General features: G+C 41.8%; 1 protein-coding gene across 1 annotated transcript; it reads right to left on the bottom strand.

The window, feature by feature from the left end:
- Nucleotides 1–1,697: 1,697 nt before the first annotated feature.
- Nucleotides 1,698–11,718, bottom strand: LOC120556996 (nuclear receptor subfamily 1 group D member 1-like). The gene is made up of 8 exons (XM_039796981.1): nucleotides 11,081–11,718; nucleotides 6,053–6,364; nucleotides 5,857–5,945; nucleotides 5,594–5,738; nucleotides 3,593–4,155; nucleotides 3,310–3,495; nucleotides 2,995–3,205; nucleotides 1,698–2,901 (listed from the first exon to the last, which is right to left on the bottom strand). The coding sequence occupies exons 1-8, from the start codon at nucleotides 11,097–11,099 to the stop codon at nucleotides 2,705–2,707; spliced, it is 1,722 nt and encodes a 573-aa protein (XP_039652915.1). The 5' UTR covers nucleotides 11,100–11,718; the 3' UTR covers nucleotides 1,698–2,704.
- Between the last annotated feature and the right edge of the window lie 13,938 nt (nucleotides 11,719–25,656).

The raw sequence follows: 25,656 nt of genomic DNA, 5'->3' as shown, positions 1-25,656 counted from the left end.
GAAAAAAGCGGACCATTGGACCGGAAGAACAAGACCCCTTTATAACAAAATGCTGTCCGTCTCTTTTACTTCTGATGGTGGAGCAAGACAGAGTTTGGTGACAACAAATAAGCCACACTAATTTCATAGAAATTATACTGGTCCTTGAGAAAACAAACTAAGGTTCCTGTGAAAAAAGAATTGAAGAAATTTGAAGGTCTAGAATTCCACAATGATTTGGTAAACTCTGTCTGTTCATGTGATATGATCAAAAGCTCCAGATCAGCTAGGTATAGGACCATGTGGTGAGATTTCTTTCGCAACTGACAATGAACTTTGGTCTAACTCCTTTGGGATGAACTTTGATACACAGAGATGCTGACTCTTTGTTGTGAAATGATACACACGCGTGCACGTGCACACACACGCACACACACACACACACACACACACACACACTCACACATTGATCTCTCTATGTTTTTGTTTAGCAACAGGTGGTATTATTGATTGGGACAGAATGGACTTTTGGTTTCATTAATACTCCTGGTCCCTGTGTCTAATAATGTCATGGCCAAAAGTGCTCTTTTTTTGTTGGTATCATCTTGTCCAGTAGGTGGCACTTGAAGACCAAGCCTTCAACACGATTCATAGAAATTACTGGAACGCTGGTGGTGTGTTACAGTGCCAGCAGAGACTGTAACTGTAGAAGATGCAGCATTGAGAAGTTCGGCTGTGTTTAAATAAACGGAGGTCAGATGCTTTTGGCTGATGCTCATTTTTCATTTCTTGGCACTGAGGGTATGTTACGTACTTAGACAAAATGTTACTGCCAGAGAATCACCTGATGTGGAGGAGATGTGTTGCTTTTATCCAGTTTTGCTGCACTAAAATTAATTTCCTGATGAATATGTGTCTACTGATATTCATGAGGAGTCTTATGTTCTCCTGAATGTCAAAGTAATTTGGAGATAATATTTATCATAGCATGAATCCCTATTATTTGCCATATCCAAAAAGGACATGCATGGATCTGATATCAGTAATTTAAAAGGTATCATACATATAAACACAAACATGAACCGGCTCTATCTGTCCACGTCAGTCCAGCTCATAGAAAACAATGACAAGGCTCATTATGGAGAGTTCTGAAGAGTTTCTGATTTCCCAAACATTTGTACTAATACGTTTTTCAGAGGCCTTCAGCAGTGGTGACGTCTTATTCTCGTGTTGTCTAGTAGCCTGAGCATTTGCATATTCACATCTCAAATCAACCTACAGTAAAATTGTGTTCAGTGCCATGTTTGAATACGATCACTGAACAGAATCTCCCTCCCGATGGCTACTTGTCGTTGCTCTGCATAAAGTCACTGTGTGTTCATGGCAACAACAAAAACAAAAAAAATCACCTTGTATTTATTTAAGTGTGACATTCTTTGAAATTACATTTACTTGTTATCACACACTGAGAAATCAAGTGGTATTTCTTTTTTGTAATAAAGCCCCTAATGGCTCTCAGACCTGGAGCACGATTGGCTGATTGCCTCTGTTGCTAGGCTACGGCTCCACAGTATGCCTCTGTAATACTGATTGTAGCATCACATTAAGGGATTAATTGAAAAAAGATGAGCACAACGAAAAATGCTATTTGCATTACTTTATAATGGTACTCTGGTGTAACCATAAAACATTTAAAAAAATATTCACAAGGTGATGCAGTCAGTTGACAATACATTTATTTCAATTATATATCTTCAAATAAAAAGTTTATACTCAAGTTGAAGTGCCGCTTTATCTTGGCAGTCTGTAAAGCAATCTATTATGTGTGATATACATACAATAATTCAATGCTAACTTCATTTACATATCCAATAATCTGCAAACTATGTGGACCAAGAATAAGGTTATATACAAAATTTACAAGAAAACATCTTAACATACATCCCATCAGACACGGTCTAAAATGACCAATAGTTTCGCCCTGATTACCGCATACAAATACAATGCATATTACTCTCATTTCTTAAAAATGTTATACATTTCTCAATCACAAATGGGTGATTTTCATAAAGATTTCTCACATGGTGACATGTTGTGAAAATAGCTTATGTAATTTAAACAGCGCATACACAAACTGTCCAAAACTGTGTATTAGACATATCTATTGCTATGTTATATATTTATCTAAGAGGTCTTGTCAATGTATGGAAAGTGCCCTTTACACATTGTAGCATGAATGTACAGTAAGAAATCATTGTTGGTGAATGTTTGTACATGTTCCTTTTTCTCTGGGCAAGAGTATGCTTCCCTCTTGTTAGCTCTGTGAGCTGGGATTGGAGGACAAAGTCTAGGAACAAACAACAAGTTCTCTCTTCTTTTTGGTCTTCAGCACAAACTCCCCGAGGGAGAGGTGATGACTTGGTTTGATGTTGACTCGAAGAACCCATGGAAGAACCCAATCTATGTTTTTAATGTTTTTTTGTTTGTTTTTTTTAAGCAATCCTGGAACTGGAAGAGGTTTCAGTTCAGGAGCCTCCACCCTTCTGCTGTGCCTACATCCTTCACTGATATTTTTTCTCCCCAAGTTCGCTCTCTCATGGCATCAGACTTGGCACAGCTCCCACAGTATCATGCAGAGGCCAGCGTACTGTGTGTGGCAGGCCAGGCTTGCATGGGGAGCAGGGAGGCTTCCCAAAGCACCTCCGGAAGCTTTAGCTCTTCGAACTCAAGGATCTATTCGGAAAGCTAAAAGCTTGTCAGAGTGGTGGTTGTTCAGCGTGCGCAGGTCCGGCAGACGTAGAAGCAACTTTGGGAAGAGGGTGCTATCATCTGGGCGGCGACTGGTTATGAGAGAGCGCAGAGCTTTTATTAGATTCTCCTGCAGTTGCTCCACTGCTCCAACCTCCACTATACCGGAGCGATCTGGAGAAAAGGGGGGGAAACATCGGGTTAGACACGAGGAAATGTGGGCATACAGTATGTGCTTTGTGGACATGTATTAGTATGCCTGCTTACCAGCAGAAACCAGCACGACAGCCATGAATAGAGCCATCTCGTCTGGCTCCAGACCCAAATATCCGAGCTTCTCGCTGAAATCAAACATGGCGTCCAGTAAGGAGCCCATGCCAAGAGCTCTAAGCGATGCCAGGGAATATGACTGCCCATTGAGGAAGGTCACCGTCCTTTCCTTGGGGTCAAACAGTGAGCAGAATCTCACCATGAGAACCTGTGGACAGAACCAGAGCAGATTAGCTTAGGAAAGGATAGGAAATGGAAGTAAAGAAAATCTCCCACAGTCCCTGCAAACACATTATATTTAGCTTGATGTACCTGGAAAGTGCCGGACTTGAGCAGCATGACCTGATCGTGCTGGCTGAGAGACTGGAAGCCCGGGATGCTCTTTGCAAACTCCACTACTTCTTTAACAGCAGGGGTGAAGCACTGGGAGAAAGACTCCCACACCTCCTGACTGGAGCGACTGGCCGGAGCCACTGGACAGGAATTGAGTGGACATGCCTGCAGAGAAGAGAGGAAAGGAAGTGTTATGGACATTTTATTGGCATTATATTGACAGATATTCACATACACAATTACGGGGAAAAGAAAGTCTCACCAGCACTTTGGCTCCTCCGTTTAGCGTCCAGGGGCAGGGACTTTGGTTCTGGGAATCACTGGCTGGGTAACTGTTCTGATTGGCTGAGTAGGATTTAGAGGATAGGCGGCCACTGACGGGGCACTGATTCTGATTGGAAGAGAAGGTGTACTTGGCGTCATCGATGACAGTGGAGTTTTCGTTGTTGGTGGAGGAAACCGGGCAGCTTGTGGGGACGTGGTAGCTCGCCTGCTCCCCGTGAACCGTGTGGTGGGTCTGGGTTGCCGAGTGCGACAGGGAAGGTTGCTGCACTGAGTTGTTCTGGAAAGAGGAAGCTCCGATGTTGCCGTTGCCGGCAGCCATCTTGAGTGGTTTCTGATCTCTGTTCATTAAGTTGCTGCGGTAAGACTGCGACATGGAGCCCGCACCTTCATTCGTCTGGTTCTGTGGACTGCAGGGGGCATCGGTAGGAGGGGACACCTCCATTTCCATGGAAGCCGATTCATTAAGACTGTTCATGTAGCTCTGCATCTCATCCAGTAGTCTCTGCTTCTCCCGTTTGGGAATACGCCCAAAACGCACAGCTGAGGAGAATAGAAGAAAGCGTCCTCTGTTAGCATTTGCCAACATCAAGCGTTGATATAGCTGGCAGTGCTTTAATTAATACACTGAACAGCATAAACACTTGAAATGATGACAATATAGAGAAACAACCACTCTTTGTTGGATTCTACATCTGACAATTAAGAGGTTATTTCTATGTGGATTACTAATCCCAAAACCTCTCTATTGTCTCCGACTATTCTGTGTCCACCACAGCTGTTTCCCCACAATACAGACACACGGCCTTCATCTCATTCTACTGCCTCATCCTCCTCTGCAGCTCTACAAGCCTCCCTTCCCCCCTTTTTCCAATTCCACCTCCACTGAGATCCCTATTTATAGTACGCTGCATGCTACACCACCTCCCCCAGTCTCTCCCTCTCATCTCTTGCTTTCTGTCTTCAAGTTGAACACTCACTCTCTCTTTTTTCTGAGGAAGTAGGTCACTGGGTCAATAACACTAAACATGGTGTCATTAGTAAACTGGAACTGGAAAGTAAAGAAAGGCAGGTAGGAGAGGTGAAGAGACAAAAGGTTGAAGGTGGAAAATAAATTGGATGATGATGATGAAGAAATTTACTTGCGAGCAGAGCAGTGATGTTGTCAAGTCAAAGACGTGAAATAAAAATGGCTTCTGTCCATGTTCAGAAAATGAAAACATGTAAAATATGGTTATTAATAATAAAGTTTCCCTGCTGTGATCTGATGCAGGTAATTTTTCACTCCCGCATTTTGGCTTTTTTAGGTCAGCTAAAAATGTTTGCTCCAGAAAAAACATGATTTATTATCACCTAGTTTAGCCATATCCCCAGAGATCGGAGTCCTGGGGTGAAATGATGCACTAGAGCAGATTAACTGTTGTAATATTATTTTAAATTTCAAGTCTAGCGCTGTAGTTCATGATTGATCAGGAAATAATAACATTATGTCTCAAATGCCTTTTTGTTTATGTCAGTGTAGACAAAAGTAATAGGTACAAACTGTACATCTTGGTGGACGCACTGCGTATGCAACAACCTTGTGCCCCAATTTCCCAAAATAAACTACATTTGTCACAGTTTCTCCATGACTGATGACTACTGGGACTCTAGAGCGCCTCTTGCCATAAATCAGACAGCAGGGTGAGGAGAGGGGATGACAGAGGGGAGCAAAAAGAGGGGAACGGAGAGAGACAAAAGGCGACGAGAAGATGTAGGGAAAAATAAATGATGTGATGAGGAGCGAGACCTCCTTACGAACTATTACAACGGTAGAATTATCTTTTAGTCAAAAGCTATGACAGGAACATCCGATTCTCCATGTAACCCTGCATACATAAGATACATTTCATTCTTCTCTACACTAAGAAAAGAAACAAATGATTTCACTTTTAGTTGCCATATGTCTAAATATCTTCTTTAAAAAGACATTAACACTCACCATCTCTGGACATGCCCACGGAGAGACACTTCTTAAAGCGGCAGTGCTGGCACCGGTTTCGGTTCATGCGCATGATGACACAGTTTTCATTCTTTACACACATCTTGTAGTGGATATTCTGCTGAATGCTGCGTCTGAAGAAACCCTGGAGAAGGCACAAGAATAATAAAGGCATTGTAGAGTGTCTTTTGTGGCAACATGCATGTTGTGTGTACGAAATGAATAGAATAACATGGCATAATACTATCTTTGCTGGGTCTTACCTTGCAGCCTTCACAGGCATGCACACCGTAATGGAACCCAGATGCAATGTCCCCGCACACCTTACACAGAAGTACCATACCTCCGGTCTCTGTGAAAGAAGCATACATTCATCATCAGAGAGAGAAGTACAGTAATATAGTGCTGGCAGGTAAACATAGAGGAGAACAGGAAGGAGGGAAGTGAGTGGGTACTTACTAGTGAACGTTCCAGTGAAACCACAAGGTCTTTTGGCCACTGTGGGATGGCTGTAAGTTGCCGATGATACTGTTGTAATTTGGGCAACAGGAGCAGTGTTCACCTCAGGAAACTGGAAGACCAATTTCGGGGAAGGAGTCCCGCCCCTCCGTTCCTCTCTCTGCTTCAGGGGCCCAATCTCCTGAAAGAAGACACCCTCTGGGGATGAAGGCTGCGAGTGGGAGGAGGGCGACTGGGACTGGTATCCACTTGAGGGGCTGCCAGGACTCGGGCTGGCACTGCCGGACGAGCCAGCGTACAAGATAACACCACCTGGAGGAACAGAGAGGGGCCAAAACTCAGTTTGCTGATCTTCACCTGGGTTGTGTTCACATGTACAATGTGAGTGGGAGTGCAAGTGTTGAGCAATGCCCTACTTTGATCCAGTGAGTCTACTCTGCAGACTTTCACAAACGCACATAAAACCCAGAAATTTGATCTGATGAAAAATTTAGAAAAAAAAATAGCAGACCTAGAACAACAACAACAACTCTGACCTGGATATCTGTGTGGAGTCTTTCGGTTTCTAGTCTGTTAGATAATCAAATAAAAACTCGTTTCGTGCTTTTACTAATACTTTGACATCTTGGAAGCCCATTGGAGAGTTATGTGAATAAATAATGCTAAACACACAATGATCAGGTAAGAAAACACCCTATCTCTTGGTTGAACGGGTTATTGAGCCATAACATTATAGCCTACTATGGATCATATCCTAGCTAAATGTATTTCAGGATACTACAAAGCAAATCTATGTGAATGGGAAACACCATAAAATGCTTATCACAATATGACTGAGTTACTACATGGTCACAATGATAGACAAGCCATAAACAGGCTTTTGTTTACGGATGTCACATCAAGTCAGAAATGCCCTATTACCCCTCAACACAACACCCATCTGCCCGCCCCCCACCCTCCTTGTTTTGTAGACCGTTCTTCCCTGCAAGATTAAAGCCTGCCCCTCACGTGGAGGCTAAGCCAGCCAGCTCCCTGTCTGCTTGCTTTCAGCATTGACTCTTTCCTCCTCTCCCTCCCTCCCTTCTTCATTATTCTCCTCCCCTTCTACCTCCTCCTCCTCCTCCTCCCTCCCCACTGTGGCTGCGGGCATACAGACCCATCTATCCGCCAGCCACCTGACCGGGAGCTCACATGGACTCTTGACACAGTTCCCGCCCGGCTCACAAGGCTCTTTGCGCAGTCTCGTGTAGACAACAGCAGCAGTACAATAACAAGCGCTAGAGCAGATCACGTTTGGAATAGAGAGGGCTTTAATGCTGGGACTACAAAGAGGGAAGCAAAGCAGGGCACAGTTTCCTTACGTCACTGTATTCCACAGAGTCACCAGAAACAGTCACGTTGTTGCTGGCCATTATTTTGACACTTGAGCTTCTTTTTTTTTCACATTTCATTATGCATGCATGCATACCACAGGTGTTTAAGGATGGGAAAAGTGCAAACCCACCTAAACTAATTCACCCACTTTTATGGCTAACATAATTATTTTAATTTAAAATATCATGGTAATAAAACTAAAAAGAAATAGTTGTGAGAATCTCTACTATTGCAAACATTCATGATTTAAAGAATATATATATTTCTGCCATTTCGGTGGCCCCCTTATGATGATCCTCGCCTTCCGTTCAGTTTGCTCTCCATTTTATTTCTCAATTAGATCACTGTGTCAGGTGTCTAAAAACCTAAGCATAAAAGTCTGCCAACCACAACATTTCCCATGTGAGGAAATGGCATGCCCCACATTCATTTATATCATGCCGATCACGATTGCAGTTGTGCATGACTCAAGACAGAGTAAAATAGATGTCTGCCTTATTCTGCCTAACAGGTTACTGCACTCATGTACAGAGCTTTCTAGTCTTACTGTAGTGGCAGTGTTATCTCAAGTAGTAACAATATCCTTGGATTGTCGACACGGTCATACTGTGCACGTTTCCTCTTGAACCTTGACCTTGAATCATCGGAGAAAAAGCCTCCCTCGTCTCTGGTGTTTTCTCCCCTTGAGAAAACACGTGCTGCATTTCTGTTAAGCTCTAAGTGCCTCCTTAATTCCACTGCTTACACGTGTCAACACTGAATTCAAGGTACTCTGGGCCTGACATCTTTTGTGGTGGCATCAGCCACAACATTGAACTGTGACATGCAGTTTCCTGTGTGTTTGTGTTTGTGTATGTGTGTGTGTGTGTGTGTGTGTGTGTGTGTGTGTGTTTGTGAAAAATAAAGCTTTAAGGACATGTCATGTACCTTAGCACAGGGTGACACTATCACATAAGTGCCACACCCAATTTCTACATTCACAACTGCATCTCCGCCCCTCTCCCATGAAAACATTCCTTAGGCTATTTTGTCTCCTAGTAACCATTTCCTAGAATCTGGATTGACTGGGTGCCAGAGAAAGCTCAGGGAATATCATCCCTTCTGCACTCAGGCACAGGTTACAACATGTGACCTGTGGATACACAGAGCCATAAGAAGTACTGAATAAACACCTACACTCCACCACCCCTCCCTTTTGCCAGACCTCTATAAACTTCCACTCTCATGTGTTCCCAACCCCTGGCAATGCATGCATGGCAGGGCAACTGCATGCACATGTCATGTCTGGAGGGGAGACACCCCCTTTTAACTTCCAACTAGTTTGTCCTCTTTCGTGAGAACAGCAGTAAGCCCCACTCCACGTGTAACAGCTGGCCTCATGTCATGTGTCTATTTATAAAGCACTTTCAAGAAGTATGGTTCCCTCGCAATAGAGGGCAACATTGGCTTTATATCACATAACCCTTCAATTATCTTTTATTGCTATATAAAGAAATGTTCATCACTCCATTGTATGCTGTTCCAGTTTGGACTTTAAGGAGTATTGTGGGTTCACCCATACATATATTAATAGACTAGAAGTAACAGGATATACTTAATGCTCGGATAGAAATACTATCCGACACCCAAATCAAACTGGGCTTTTAATGTGAAATAAAGTTGTGTGATCGTCTGTCAAGCTGACAAAAAGATGTGTTTTTTTATGTTTGTTATTAATGACAAATTGCACCAATTAATAGGCTTTTAGGCACTTAGTGTCTGCAGAATAATTGTTCTTCATGTTGGAAATAAATTATTGTTGTTATTGTAGCAACTATACCACCGCTGAAATAAATGGTAGTTGTGTGCACAGTAAGAACAGGAAAAGGTTAGTCATATCACCCAAACGAAATGACGAAATGTAGGTTAATATGTCTTTTTAGACACCAAACAGTAACTTCACGTTTAATATGGTCCATTATAATTACTGACAAACCTTTAAAACCGGTTACAGTAACCAGAACGAAGGAAAAGGCTGCTAAACCTCTCTGACCCACTGACCAAGCTATCAGCGAAGAGGGATCCCCGTGCAAGCTGAGCGCGAGCAGGGTGCGCGCGGTGGAGAGGAGCGGTGTGCTTGGGAATCAAGCGCGGCACGTGGATTCTGAGGCTGTGTACACGTGCTGTCAGCTCGAGGCGGGGTAACTGCGTAATAATAATAAAAAAAAAAAAAACGGCGCATGATTCCCAGTATATCACGACTGTTTCTACCCAGGGTGCACTGGGCGAAGAGAGGAAGAAGACATGTCAGCCAGCCAGCCAGTCATAATGGGCATCCGCTGTTCAAGGACGTTGCGTCAGTTTACTGTTTGGTTATCATAAATATAATATATAATATTTCTGTTGGGAAATGCACATTGGACAAATCATGACATGATGATTATAAGTCCAGTGTTGTGATTATTTTACCTCGCGGTCTATGCCACTTAATGGCTTGCTCTGACATGGTATAGGAGTGCTGTAGCAGCAATTAACACATACTTTAATATCTCTGTCATGATGACTCGATCGTGTCCATTATACAACTTTTTTATTTATTTATTTTTTTACTAATAAACTGGTTTGCTTGTTTTCATCATCCGCTATATTAGATCATGACTCAGGTCATAGTAGAACTGGATGTTGTCTCTGAACTGTTTTTTTCAAATGATGGCCAATACATGGATGGAACATTTGGCACCAGACACTAGTTTTGACTCAGTGGGTGTGACTGCTCCTTTCACACTCACTCAAGTGTTTTGGAAAAAAGTTGCGCTTCAGCCAAAGCCTACAAACAGCCAAGTTAAATGAATCACACACTGCAACAAATAATTGACTCTCTACAACCTACCATAAAATCGAAAATACAGAAACTCCGTCTAAACTAAAGCGCATATAGGCTACAGGCTATCCTCGAGTGAGCGTGATTCTGACAATCAATAAAAGGCAATAATGTTAAGATAAGTGAGATGGGCTGCCGTGGACAGACAATTAACGTGCTCGGTCAAGGGGCGTTTAGGGTCGTGCTTTTTCTAAGTTTTCTGAGAATCGGAAGTCGCCGTGGAGATCGAAGAGAAAGGACTTCCCTCTCTGTGCTCTCACGTCTCAGCTCACTCACTCACTCAAAACTCTCAACTGTCTGCAGCCCAGGAACACTTGGCAACGTGCCACATGTTACAGTTGAATTACAGTTAAAACCCTGCCCTATTCAACCCGGATTAGGCTAGCTATATAATTCCTGAGCATGACTGTTACAGTGACATTCCCAAAGGCTGCCCATTAAATTCAAAACAAATCGGTTTTAGCTCTGCATAAAGTACTGGGTGCATTAGACAGTGTTTTAAAATGGGATGCGGTGAAACAGGATAAAAACAAAGACATCATCACATTTACGCTTTCGTGGCGTTATATTAAGCAGTTTTATGTGGGTAACCTGACTGATTCAATTATATAAATGCACAGTGCTAACAAATGATCCTTAGAATTAACATACAGAACAATATTTGATGTAGATAAGTGCAATGGCATCTGCTCCCATCATGCAACATTGTCTGCTTTTAAATTACTGCTGTTTGGCACTGGAGTAATGTTTCCAGTGGATTCAGGCAAAAAATATATATATTATAAAGCACTTACCACCAGGACTGTGTTCCATGTTTCCTAGTAGGTCGATGTTGTTCGGTTGTTCCGTGTAGTTTATTTTGTGGGCGTCTAATGCTGGACTGACTGCCTTTTCTCGCTACCGATCAGTTTCGTTGAAAGAGTCCACAACTGCCAAGGCATAAAGAATGTATCCACAAGCTCAGACAAACAGCAGTGTGCGCAGAGCATTGAGGTTGTTGAGAAAATCCGGACAGCAAAGAAAAAGTATAAGAAATATCTTTTCAAAGGAAATTAGAGCAGATCTATTGATCCAAATTATTTCCGAGGTGAAGTGACGGAGGACAGCTCGGCTCTCCGTCTACACACCTTATGATGCCAGGCTGAGAAATAATATCACTGTTGCGCGGTTCTCTAAATTACAGAGGTCCCAACGCGTTCAGCTGCTTGCCATGTACAGTCACGATCAAAACATGACCGGAGTAGAAGTAGTTTAAACACTCCCACTCATCAATGAGCAACACGAGTCCTAAAATAACCCGCACGTTTTCAAGTGCCTGAGAAATGTGACCAGTTTTTTTTTTTCGCGTTCTTTTTGTGTGTCCCGTCAACCGCCTGTTTCTCGTTATGTAGGCCTATCAGGGATGTCTCTCTCTGTATGTCACGCTCTCTGAAAACAATTCACCCCCCGTCTCCCTCCCTTCCGCTCCTCGTGTCCCCACTCTTTTTTACTCTTTCTTGCTTTTTCATTGGCCGAGAGCCCCGCGTGGAAACGGCACATTGGGCTCGTTCGACACTGGAATGCTGGTTAAAGCTCTACAGCATGTGCGCATGGCATGTGAGCTCGCGTTGCGCTGCCCTACTGACACACATTTTATGCTAATGGTTGCGTGGGCTCGGCGATTAGACAACGAGGAAACGAGGCAGAGAGAATCAGAGGTAAGAAGAGGTCTCACTCCTGCCTCGTCTCCCGAGTCTTCTTACATTTCTGTTAGATAAGGACGGACAATAATGGGCTTTAATGCCATGATAGAACATTTTGATTGACAATGCTGGCAACGAGCGAAGACCAATAATGACTTTGTGTGGAAGGTGGGTTGTGCAAGCACTGCAATGCTGATACGTTTATTTATTTTTTAAGATATAATGGAAATAGCCGAACATTAGATTTGACCTTTAACAGATTTTTTTTTTTTTATCTTAACAAACATTTTATGGAACATAATAGGCATGCTTTACTGAGAGTAATGCGAATAAGTAAATATTGTAAAAATAATAAATAATATAAATGTATTTAAAAAAAAATCTAATTTAATTATTATTTAAGACGGTATAGTATATAGTATATAAAAGACACGATACAATCAAGTTTCATTGACATATTTAGCATTTCATTATACTACACACTATTTTAGAAACAATAGTATGCATAGTAAATAAAATTGTGAGGATAATGTATGTGGTATGTACAAATAAATATAAATACTATATCAATATGTGAAATAAATACTTATATAACACACACAAGTATGAATCAATTTTACATAAAAAGATGAAATAGGAAAATATAATTATTTATTTGTATCAATTCTTATAGAGAGGTAGTCTCGTGAGACCATCCTGATCTCGCAAGCTCCAGTTTTCTACTCGCAGATCAGTCTGGCTCTGGCATCTTGAGATAGAGAAAATTTGGAGCCGTTTGCCAAACGACCGACCAATCAGCGTTGGTTTTGAGGCGGGTTTAGGTGTGACGCAACGAGAAGCAACTGTTCAGTCTAAACAACATGGCAGCTTCCACGGATGAGATGAGCGTAGCTATCGTGCAAGTTTTGTCTGAATTAGAAAGTATTCCTTCATTGAAAGAAGAGCAAAAAATCGGCACTGGAGCCTTTTCTTGGAGGAAAAGATGTTTTTGCTCTTCTCCCGACTGGTTTCGGCAAGAGTTTGATCTGAGTGGTTGATTTGGCCCATCTATCACCAACATAGGTGGTAATAGACAGATGGTTTATCAAATCAGCTAACCAGGATTTTCCGCCCCTTCCCAAAAGTTCTCCAACGGAAAGTTCCCAGATGGATATGCTGAGCAAATGCGAAGCAATCCATCTGGCGGAGTCAGGTTAATAGAGAGGCGCAGTCCCTCCACTTCCGGTGGACTACCATGGGGCCTTATCTTGGAAAAAATATGTACGGTAATGGCGAGAGACCAATGATTATTTTATCCTATTTGAATTGTGCCATGAATTACACATATGATGTTTGTCAATTTCAAAGATAATTTTGCAAGTGAAGAAAGTCTCAGTTTGACGTAAAACTGTTGAAGTATAAGACTGTGGAAATATGAGAGTGGATAACAGCCCAGTGACATATAGTTAACGTTAGCCCCCAGCCAGCTAGCAGCCAGCCACTATTAACGATACAGCAATCCAAACCCGGCCAGCACAAACTCCAGCACTGGTTGCTGACGACGCTAACGGCAGTTGAATTAACCATCGGGAAACAGACCATGTAAGCCCCCAGGCACCCCAGTCCGAACAGGTCTCCTTACAGGTGTTTGTGGAGAGAATCTACTCCCTGCTGAAAATCTCTCCCCCTTCGAGTATTTACAGTTAAATTTAGCTGACAAAAAGTGGCTGTCCTGCAGTGACTAACTAAACTGAGTTTAGGCACCAAAACAAGTAGTAAGATTGCAAAAAAGTGAAGGGGGAGATAATTCCAGACAGCTGAGAAATCTACTGCACAACAACGGCCATCGGACGTCTCTGCCGCCCCGGAGATTCCGCCACCCTTTCCCACCTGAGAAGTATGTCTCTCAGCGTCTTGAGTAACGTTACAAAAAAAAAATATTGTGATATTGTGGTTTTAGCTGCTGGCTAATGTTAGCTTGCTTGCTGGTCAGCTAGCGTAACCAATACAAATCGAATAAAAAAAACTAAATTATGTGGGAAACTGCAGAATGGCATGGTGAACGTTACTAAACGTAACGTAAATAAAACTTGATTGGATAAAGTCGTCTGTGAACAGATACATTTTAATCGGGTATTTTGTTTAGCAATGAAAACTACAACTCCCATAATCCCATGCAACTTCAAGCCCACCAAAAGTCCGGTATACACAAGGGGGTAAGCTTCGCTTCAGAACTCGAACCTCCTATGGCGCCATTTTGATGCTACAAAGCGATCACCTCCCGTTAGCATTCCATTGACTGCCATTCATTTTGACGTCACTTTGACAGCAAATAACTTTACATCTGAAGCGTTTAAAGACTCTATTTGTCCATTGTTTATTTCTAAAGAAACACAACAATGTATAAAAGGCTCCATTACCTTGTACCTCACGTTATGGCTCCGTAGCAGACGCTTTTGTAAAAATAGGCTAACGATTGTGTCATAACCAAGCGACTTACTGTCGCATAGTAGAGGAATTACCATATAGTACAGGAGAAGCTTGCAGGCAGTTTCGACTTACATTAGCTGTTTAAGTTTAATTACTATTGTTAACTAGCATTTTAGTTAGCAATAATTAGCATGTGCCTATGTTATCTCCTTACATATACCTACGCTCTCCGTCTCTGCAAGATTGGGAATGATTGAGATTTCTCTTGGCACAGCTACCAGAAGACTTACAACTTTCAGACAGGTTGCTCACGTCACATTTACGTCATCTCTCTCATTTGGAGGACGCCAGTAACGCTCAGCGCTCACCGGAAAAGTGCTTCTAATATCCTTCACTGGTCCAGAGCAACGGGATCTGTTGGTCCAGTTATCAATGGGTATACATCCATTATTTTGATTGAGAGACCCCTAGCTGCAATGTAAACTTAAATAATTTTTTTTAAAGTTTTATTTTATGAATTAATTAAACAATTAAACAAAAAAGTCTGTAATTATTTCAGTTGCACACTTCACAGTGCTGGCAAGTTGCAACAAATAAAAAGTCTTCCAAATAACACATTAGAAGAAACAGAAAGTAAGAAAATAAAACATTAGACTGGGCTTTCCACTAGTGCCTTTCGGAAAAACTGCAAAAGCAGGGCGCATTCAACACGGAAACTGGCGCAGACTGTGATTAACGAGTGGCCGTCTTTCCAAACATAGACGATCTTTGCCTGAAAGAGCTGGCACGTGCGGAAAGGGCGGTGCTCACCGTGACTCCCACCGCCCCTCCTTCCCTCCATCACGTGTCTTTTCCCTCCACAGATTGTGTTTGCTAAAAACCAAACTATTGGCCGGAACAGAGTAGATGTAGGTCAGAAGCTTTTTGGACAAACATGAGCATCGTAAAACAGCCCAAAAACCGCACTGAAAGCATTCAAGACACCGCCTGTTGCTTGCAGGCACACAGAGAATTACATTTAGGTCACGTAACGTTAGCTGGGTGGGATTTATTTTATTTACAACTTCTTATTCTTGATAAGTGAGCCGAATGAGAAACTCCTCACCAGCCTTCAACCTGTAGGGAATTAGGCTATGGGGTCACAGTGTGTTTCATAAGCAAGTCAGCCCCTGCTCTGGATTTTAAAGTCATCTGCTATCAGTTTCAGTTACAGAGATCTAATGATAGAACATTTTCTTGTCATAGACCTCCAGCGGTGTTTGTTTTTTACAATTTCATCCAAACATTCCTCCAGATTTTGACTTTGCCTGCTACACATTGTTATAATCCCAAACATATTACATAACTAGTGAAAGCGAACTCAAGTTTGGTAATATGAGACAGTGAGTTGACATTTACTCAAGTATGCATGTTTAGGTACTTTACTTGAGTCTTTACATTTGTAGCTACTTTATACTTGTATTCCACTACACAGACAGAGATATTGTAATTTTTATTCCTCTACATGTATTTAACAGCTGTAGTTCCTATTAAATTTCAGATTACATTTTCTTGTAACTTTACTTAGGTGATTCTTCCACCACTGTAGATATTTACTATGGCTTAAACCTGTATTAAAGACAAATATTATTATTTTTAAATGGGTTTCTCAGCCATACAAATGTAATCTACACTTAAAGTAGAGTCATAATGTCCTTTCTAAACAATTAACTATTGTTCTTCCAACATAGTATAATGCATACATACATTGTTTTAAGCCACAGTTTCAAACTGTCTTTGATAAACTTGAAAATTGGATTGTGCAGCAAAAATATATAACTTTTCAAAACGACTTAATAAAATAAAGCTAATCTCAGACATTACATCCACCAGTCCTTTAGGAAAGATTGTCTTTGTAGCTGAAGGGTACAGCATCAATAACTAACTTCAGCACAGGACTCATAAAACAGTTTATATTAGACTCCGTTATCCTCTTTTAACTAAATAAAATGATGTTAAGACTTATCAGTACTGTTGGTTCTATAAAAATGTTCTTTATTAGAAAATTGTTTAAAAACTGCACTGTACTATTTACTAGTATAACTGGACAATTTAAAAAAGCATTTATATTTATGAAATTACGTTATTGATAAACATGTGTTCAATTTGTTTAAATAAAACCCAATTCTGGAATTTGCATCACATTTAGGCACAATAAAGAAGTCATAACAGTCATATTACCCTTATCGGCATATGCCATTGATGCAATCTTTTTTTTTTAATCTCAATTTTTTTGTTTACTGCTTTCTCCACTCTTTTCCATGACTCATATTAACAAAACAATGAGATACTGATAGTAGTTTGCATTGAAGGACTGAATGAAACTAGTTTGTTTCAGCATATATCTTGTGAGAAAATAAATGCAGTTTTCCTAAATTGTTTTATAATACCTTGTGTCCCCATATCTGAATTTACCCAAAATTTTTAAAGCGGAATGAATGAATAAATAAATAAATAAATTTGCAGCAGACACCTCTGAATGGCATACAGGGTTCCCTGGACCCCACTGAGATCCTCAACATGTTCTTGAACCTGAAACCTGAACCTGATGCCTACAGAAGATGTAATAAGTAATTGCACAGCGCCTCTTTGTGGTGTAAATAAGCTGTGCAGCTTCACTTCTGGTGGACTAGACAGATGTGATTATTGCTGTACTCAACAAAGAATCAGGTCCATCTGGACATGAAGAGTTATTTAGGGCATGTAGTTGGTACTGCTGACTTTTCCAAGTGTTGCATTGTAGTAAGTAATAAAAAATGTGTCAGAGAAGATAAAGCTGTTTGATCATGAAAATAGTAACACATTTTATTTTATCCCCTCCCCAGACAATTTGCTTAGTTCATCTGGAGGTTTGGGGGGTCATCCCACCATGCCTATCAGATATTTAAGCAATAACAATGCCAGGAAAAAAGGTCCCCACACTCCCCATTCCCCTGTCAGAGCTATGGTTCTACTACGCAGGACTATTTATTTTCCACAAGGTGGCAGTGCTTGTATAGGTAAAGGTATGTGAGGAATTGGGCTTATTTTCAGTGGGTTGTGATTGCTATTTTATCAAGTTCTCCAAGTCCTCACAAGTTTTAAAATCAACGGTATCACAAGGGCTTTAAACACTTCAGCCTAGGTGTGGATGTATGTATACATCAGCAAAGATGCAGGGAGGACTAAATTAGACGTAAAATACATTAGCATTGGTGCTCTAATTAGAGTTGTAAGGCCATGGAAATATGAGCACCCAAGTCTCAGTAACAGCTTGGAGTATATGCATACACTGTGCTGAGGCGTGCATCTTATCTCCCTCATACAAACATTGTTCTTTACTTAAAATCACCAACAGTACTACCCTTGTCAGCTGGTTTAATGTTTATCAAGACTTCCACCTCCTCTTTATTGTGGTTAGGCTTCATTTGACAAATTTGGAAAAGCGTGTTGATTTTGGCGGCCCCTGTGGACTAAATTGGTAGTGTTCCCATAATAGCATCACCGCCTTGTAGCATATAGCTGCAGCACCGGAGGCTGTCCTTTCAGGACCACATTTTCAGGATCGCAATTCTAGGACCCTAACTAAAGGGCGGGTCTTGCAAAGGAAGCGAGTGGGATTCTTATGCGACAGGACCGCATTTCCCCCCAAAATGGAAGAGCTCGTGAAGCCAAGTGAGAGTGATATTTCTGATTATGAATAACGTTATTTTTTTTGTTTAATGCTTACTGTGAAAACACTTGGTGTCTTGAATTGGACAGCTGTCTAGCTGAAGTGTGAGTGATTTAACTAACGTTAACATTAGAAGTCTTAAAGTTCCCTACATTACAATCATCGTTAGCTTCTGATAGCTTGCTAACTGTTAGCCTAAGGTAAAGGTGTATTATATTACTTGTTAACTTTATGACTATACTAATTTATTATAGCCAGCACATTATTTCAAAAGATGATAAAAGCCTGTCGTTTGGGTTGGTCTTCACTGTCTTCAGTGTACGTGAAATGTTTAGTGTTCATTGTTATACCTGGGACACTTTATCATTACAGGTATTTCACAGTTTTTTTTACACAATGTAGAATAATGTTCTTACTATTTGCAGATAAATATAATAACAATGTAAAAGGTTTCCATAAGAGACCAAGTGTGTTTTGGTGTATGCTGAGTTGTGTGCTGTCATAGAGAGGGGTTGGTTAAAAGTTCTCCGAGCGAGTCACATCTGCATTCCCCGAACAAAGGAAACTCTGACGCACAGAAGGTATAGCTTAAACCATAACTATAGAGTAGTTAAAGGTCATGAGTCTCGAGCAAAGTACATTGAGTAATAATAACAAGTGAAACTGGAGCAGAATTTACCGCTTCGCGTGAGAGCAAATGAGGACGAGACGTAAAAAACAGTGGCCCCCACCCTGGCGTGTGTTGTGTGAAGATAACAGTCCCTGTGCTGGAGAAGAAGAGGGGGCCCACAAAAGAAAGTATATGAGATGAGGGGAAGAATAGATCGGGGCTCACAAGGTGTGATTGTCTACCCTAGAGCTACGTGGACCGGCTCCGACTTTTTGTCTGTTGCTAGGGAAACTTAGTCTCTGCGTGCTTTGTGATCCCACAGATCTGTGTATTGAAAATCCGATGCTTGACTGATTAAACAAATGTATTTGACTTTGTCTTATCGTCTTATTTGGCTCTTGCTGAGGATCAATATGATACCAATTTAACAAATGCGTGGGGATATGTAGGTCTTTTATTGGAGCCAGACACATTGTCCCCAAAGGGGGGACACAGAGGAGGGAATCCCCAACAACAATGCTATGAAATCTTTATTAACTATTTACAAATATTAGGTAATACATTAATTAAGAAGTAGTAATGAATGCATTTTTTTTAAGTGTTACCAATATTTTTATAACCCATCAGTGATTATGTTGTCCACTTATTATTTCAGTGAAGTGGAGGAACTCTGCAGACAATTGGAAAAACAATTGAGAAAAGAAGAAAGACCACTCAATTAAAAGGTAAAAAAGCCTTGATGCTCAAACAGCAAGGCTTCGCCAATAGTCTGTCCCAAAACGTTGATAAAGCACATGCTTATATTAGCACTGCGCCTACCTTCTCTTTGTACACCACAATCACTCTAAGCAATGCTGCGTTCATGCCACCTGGGGATAACAGGGACCGCCCCCATGATTACGTTGTTTTTCCGACTGCCAGCGTTCACATAGTGGGGATGCGTGTTCTTCTTCTTCTGTTATATTGGCGTTTGGCATAACAACTTGTTGCATGACTGCCACCAATGGTTGGCCATAGCCTAGAGCATCAGGTGTGTGAAAACATGGAGGCCACAATAACAAAAGATTTGCTGCTGTTTTCATATATGAGCATAGAAACAGCACATGGACAGGTGTTTGTTTGTGTTATCTGCAGGACAACGAATGAGAAAGGACACGGATAATGTGTTTGTTTTTTTATACATGGGCCTATTTATGAATAATTTGAAACATGTTATGTCTGTGTATGTTTCTTGGCAGAGGCATTTTGTCCACAATATTTATTGTCACTGAAATATGTTCAGTGAACCAAAGTCGCCTACATCAAACGTCAGTTGTCAACAACGCATCAACAACTGGGAAACTCTGTTAGCAAAATCAAGCCCAAGTTTCCCACCTCTGATTCCCACAGGAAGTGACGTGAATGATGACGTTTTCACTCAGAAAAATGTTTTTCCAATGTCAGCCCGGGACTGCACCACTATCATCCTGGGGGGAATTCTCTAAACATTTGAACAATACCACATTCTGAACAAAGCTAGACAGTTGTAACACAGATGAAGAACACTTTTCTGAGGTATGCTGCTTCCCCCCAATTACTCCTCAAATGCATAAACCAAACATGACTAATCACTATACACAAGAAACCCCCATCCATTGGTTCTGACCCGTGATGTCAGTGATGACATCATCAATATTACAAATACATCCTGCTGCTGGGCGGCTCCTCCCCAAACATTTCTGCACAGTGGACCAAACAAAACAACAAAGAAATGGTTAGATGAAGAAACAGACTAACTGTGCAAACCTGCAAATTAATGAATCTTACTGAAACTAAACAGTGGTTGTGTGTGAAATAAGTACCATATAAAATAACGAGCAATGTGTAAAATAAATATGGAAAAATGCACATAAGCACAGGGACAAGTGGTGAGTGCATCACCCACTTTGCCACAGTTAGGCTAAAACCACGTCTCGCAATGATGTATTTCACAAATAAAATAAGCCATATATATATATATATATATATATATATATATATATATATATATATATATATGGCTTATTTTATTTGTATGTTTATATGTACACTGCTGGTCAAAAGTTTTAGAACTGCCTGAGGTTAAAAAAAAAGTAAGGTTACCCAAAACTGAAAAATAATGTACATTTCAGTATTTTACAAAAAGGCCTTTTTCAGGGAACAAGAAATGGGTTAACAATGTAAAGCTGTTCTGCAGCAATGGAGGTTGATCAAGCTTTGAAAGTTGGTGCTACCAATTCCCATAGGTGTTCCAACTTACAACCCCCTCTGTTTGTATAAAAGTATTGTTGGAACACACTGTGGTACCATACCATGAAATCTTCGGTTCATCACGCAGGATTTTTGTACACCGAAGGATGTTTCCTCTGTGTGTGACATCCACTATCAAACATGGAGGAGGAAGGATGATGGTCTGGGGCTGTTTTGCTGGATCAAAGGTAAGTGATTTGTACAGAGTGAAAGGCACCCTGAACCAAAACGGCTACCACAGCATTTAGACTGTGTTGCATTTTGCAGCGCTATGCAGTACCCTCTGGTATGTGCCTAGTTGGTCAGACGTTAACCCGTCTGAAGGGGCGACATCTAGGCAGACACCTGGAAATATTAAAAGTAAAGAAATTTAAAAACAATGAAAACAGTGGTTGGTAAGTCCAGCGGCTGCAGACTTGGTGTGTTGCGTTGGAGAAAATGACACCATGGATGAGGTTGGCAATGCTAAATTAGCCACTAGTCAGTTTATGAGTGTAGATGGGGCTGTGTAGATTTCTCCTTGTTGCTATGGGGCCCTATCTTGCACTCAGCGCAATTTCCTTTGTACACCGACGCATGTATCATTCCTATTTTGCACCCGACGCACAACGGACTTTTCCCTCCACAGACGCACGTCGGTAAATTAGGGAATGTATTTGCGCTCCCGGGGGCGGTTCAGCGAAAAGAGAAGGCGTGTTCCGGCGCAAACGTTACTTGGTGCTATTCTGCAGTTTCAGAAAACAATTCCGCCACTGACCAGGAAAAACCTGGTCTAAAGTCAGTGGCGCTAGTCTAAAGTCAGTAGCGCGTTATTCAGATGCTATTTTAGGGGCACATGCTTGGCCATAATGTAGCGTGTGCACAACGCGCATACACTTCTCTCATCTAAATGGATGCAGCAGTTCCCATTTTTGCAAACCATACATAATTACAAAGGAAAATATTACTGAAAATGCGCTTCAGGTGTTTGGATAGGTTAGGAGGCACAGTACAATCCTCAAAAAGTCGCAGCATTCTTTGTGGCTTGTTGTGATTTACACAACATTTCCATGAATCATGGATGTGTTGATGACATAAATGAGGAAATATTAGAGGACTTAAGGAGACGTGATGTTGAACTACGGCGGGATCTGGTCCGGGAGTAATGCACGATGCGCTCCGGATGGAGCGGGTGGACGGAGATGGAGTTGGGGGAGGAGGAAGGGGCACAACAGGTGCAGGTGGTGCGTTTGGAGGTACGCTCCATGGCTGTAGCAATCCTCTCCAGACTTGAGGAGATGCGCCCGAGGGGCCGCAGCAACATCGCCACCCGGCCAAGACAGCCGTTTATTACTTTGCCGCATCTCGCATCGGCAGCTCCTGCTGGCGTGCACCAGGCAAATCCGCCGTCATAATAGCAATCTGCCATGGAACAAGCGCGCCTGCTCTTAAAGGGAATGTGAGATGACGCTCTGATTGGTTTATTGCACGTTACGCCCAAACCACACCTAGCTACTTCAGACCAACCCATTTTAGATTTGCGTCGGGCGCAAGATTCATTTATCCCGCCGGTATAATAGCAACAGCGCCCGAGATCTGCCCACAAAGCTACTTGCATTTTGCATTTCATACTTGCGTTTAAGATCGCTAAAATAGGGCCCATGGGCTATAATAATGATATACAAAGTAGTTAGTCCAGGTAGATGCAGAGCCAGGGTGGGCTTCTCAGGGGTACAGGTAGGGTGATATCTTCTGGCATTGAGGGACCCGAGCCAAGGATGTTGCCTTTTCTTCTTTCTCTTCTCTGTGTCTCTCTTCCTCTTCACCAGCAATTGTTTAAGCAGCAACCGTCATGTTAGGAAACAAATTTAATGATCAGATGTAGGTCTCTCCACAAAGCCAAAACAGGATGTCAGCTTCTAACATACTCAGAAAGGTTTCTGGTCTACATAGTAAATGGGATCGGACTGCTAATATTAGCAACATAATCAACATTATCATTATTTCTAGGTCTTGACTAGGTCTTGCCTGGTTTTCATAACCAGTTGCCAGGCAACTTCATGAAGTTACTGGTACAGGTCAAGAAATAGTCCGGCACATAACCCTTACACTTGCCCTTACAGTGGCAAATTGTCAGTTTTCTTCGCGTAAACATACACGGCACTTTCCTAAAGCCAAGTAGCGTGTTATCTGTACGCATTTTGAGCTATCCGTGTGTGTGTCTACGCTGTATACACATAGACTGTATATTAATGGACAGCGCATGTGTGACGTCACCCATTGGTTTGTGGAGATCTGCTATTCGTCGTCGAGTTTGCCGTTACGGGCACAGCCATCCTGGTTGCGGATGTGATGATTTTAGACGAGAGGGAGGAGTGAGGTAGGAACTGCTTACGCTCTACGTTACATTACACACTTTCACTTGCAATCACATCATAGCCACGCCCTAAAACACCCCCTGCTTTATCGACGATTTTAAAATCAACGAGACCATAATTAAAAAAATGAACATCATTCTGTGTTGCAGAACACTTAAAACTAGCGATTGAGACCTTAAACTCATTATGAAAATGTTTACTGAGGTAATAAATCAAGTGGGAAGTGGGTCACTTTCTCATAGACTTCTACAGAAACCGACCTCCTTTTGCAACCGCACGTGTCGCCCCCTGCTGGAATTCAGATAGAATGCAGGTTTAAGACACTTCCGCATTTGCAGCACTTCGCCGAAGCGGATGCGTTGTCTATTAATATTAACAGTCTATGTGTATACAGTGGACGGCAGTCTGCAATGTCACAGCGTAGCCACGTGGCGTGTTATCACGAGTTGTGTTATCAAGAGGCTACGGTTGGCTACGGGTTTAGGAAAAGAAGAAACGGTTGAAAAGAAGAAACAGTTGGGATTAGTAAAGAAGAACGGGGTTGGGTTTAGGAAAAGAACAAACGTGGAAAGGAAACATCACACATAGGACACGAAGGAAACGTCACACGCCGGATGGTGAAAGTCCTGTGTTTTACCCATCCTCCACCCCGACCAACCTCTCTATGTGGATTTTACGCTAAAAACCGAGTATGCATCTTGATAACGCGTCAATAATAGCATACGAATTGGCGTGTCATACATAAGCCACTTCATGAGATCAGTCTGCAGTTTTACACTTCAGTTTTTGTACAGATGAAGTCTTTTCTAGGCTAAGCTACATATTCACTGTACAGACATGAGAGTAATATCAATCTCACCTAACTCGGCTTGAACACAGATAAGCATATTTCCCAAAAAGTCGAACTATTCCTTTAAAACAGGTACTCTCTTGTCAGCCATTTAAGGGGCATTTTGTACTGATAATCTACTACCTTTTTGACTGTGTGAGCTGATGAGGAGCATGTCTTTGTGGACTGTCTCATTTTGAGGATGAGGTGCAGGCTGAATCACTGAAGAGCCGTTGTAAGGGGCGGCCCCTGAATTGGAAAAAAGGCCTTGTGTCTGAGGCTGAAGAGGAAGGAGAGGGAGATGAGGCGGAATCCACCATGACACTTCTCTCGATCTTCTTTCTCCTCCATCTCCAATTACCCGTCTTGATTTCTCCCCCATCCAATCATTTCATTTTTGCAGCGCTGCGCCCACCAATCACCATCTGTCCTCCAGGCAGTAACACTTCAACATATCTGCTGTAATTAGACAATCATTACCACATGTGGATCAAACTTCTTCAACCACTCAACCCCTACCTCACCCTCCCATTCGCCCACTGTCTCCTTTTTCCTCCCTCTGTTTTTCTTATTTCCCCGTCTCACACTCTACTACCCTCTGTGTGCCCCTTTTCACTTTTAACTCCCCCTTCTCCCCTCTCTTTCTGATTGAATTACCATAAGTGCAGGTCCTGGCCAAAATATGCCAGCTTGTTCTGATTTAAACTGTCCTTGTTATACCAGAGACTTTCCAAATGGCTATGAGCAGTTTGTCTGTGTGTAAAGGAGGTGGGTGGGGGGGGACATACAGATTGTGTTAAAAAAGGAAAATGCAGCCAGACAACAGTATATGGCGAAAGATAAAGAGTAGACAACAAGATGGGGAGAGAGTGGAAGGAGATGGAGAAGCAGCGCGGTAAAGCAGGAGGGAACAGAATGAAACAGTAATGGTAGTTGACAGAGTTGGGTTCACAACAGGTTCATGGTGACATCATGGTTGAATTTTGGGGAACATTTATATAGGAAAAACTATTCGCTGTTCATTAGATGCACATGTACACCCCCAACCTCCTTTTTCTTTTCGTCGTGATTCTTTCTTTCTCCACTTAGCCACAAACAATAATCCATGCAAACAACACGGAATATGCAAATTTGCTTTGGCACCTTAAAATAAATTTATGGTTGTGGTATTTGTGTTTCTTTGTTTAGGCATATGCTTTTCCCAGATTTTGCATTTGTTTTGATGAAACATTTTGTTTCTTAGGTCATGTGTTAAACTTTATAACCACAAACTGACAACTGCTACCCAGAGTGTCACCCCTTTCCCCTTCTCTCCCCCCTATTCTTCCCCCCAGTCCTCGTTTTCTTTCCTCCTTTGCTCCCACTTTTTTGCCTGCAAGTCTAGCCAACCCGCACTGGTACAGTATGTTCTTTGTGTGCATGTTTAGCGTTTGAGAGACAGAAAAGACATAAAGGAGCCTTGGGACTCAAAACCTGTTTATGGTGTATGTCTGTGTGGGTGTGATTGTATTTGTGTCAGCTCTT

The sequence above is a fragment of the Perca fluviatilis genome, chromosome 4 (genome assembly GCF_010015445.1).
Source record: "Perca fluviatilis chromosome 4, GENO_Pfluv_1.0, whole genome shotgun sequence".
Taxonomy (NCBI): Eukaryota; Metazoa; Chordata; class Actinopteri; order Perciformes; family Percidae; genus Perca; species Perca fluviatilis.
The sequence above is the reverse complement of the archived record's forward strand: the minus strand, read 5'-3'. Positions and strand labels throughout refer to the sequence as shown.

Coding starts and splice junctions, on each gene's coding strand:
- LOC120556996 (XM_039796981.1), bottom strand. Junction 5,739..5,856: donor ATGCCTGTGAAGGCTGCAAG/GTAAGACCCAGC, acceptor TGCCTTCTCCAG/GGTTTCTTCAGACGCAGCAT. Junction 3,496..3,592: donor ACGGAGGAGCCAAAGTGCTG/GTGAGACTTTCT, acceptor TCTTCTCTGCAG/GCATGTCCACTCAATTCCTG.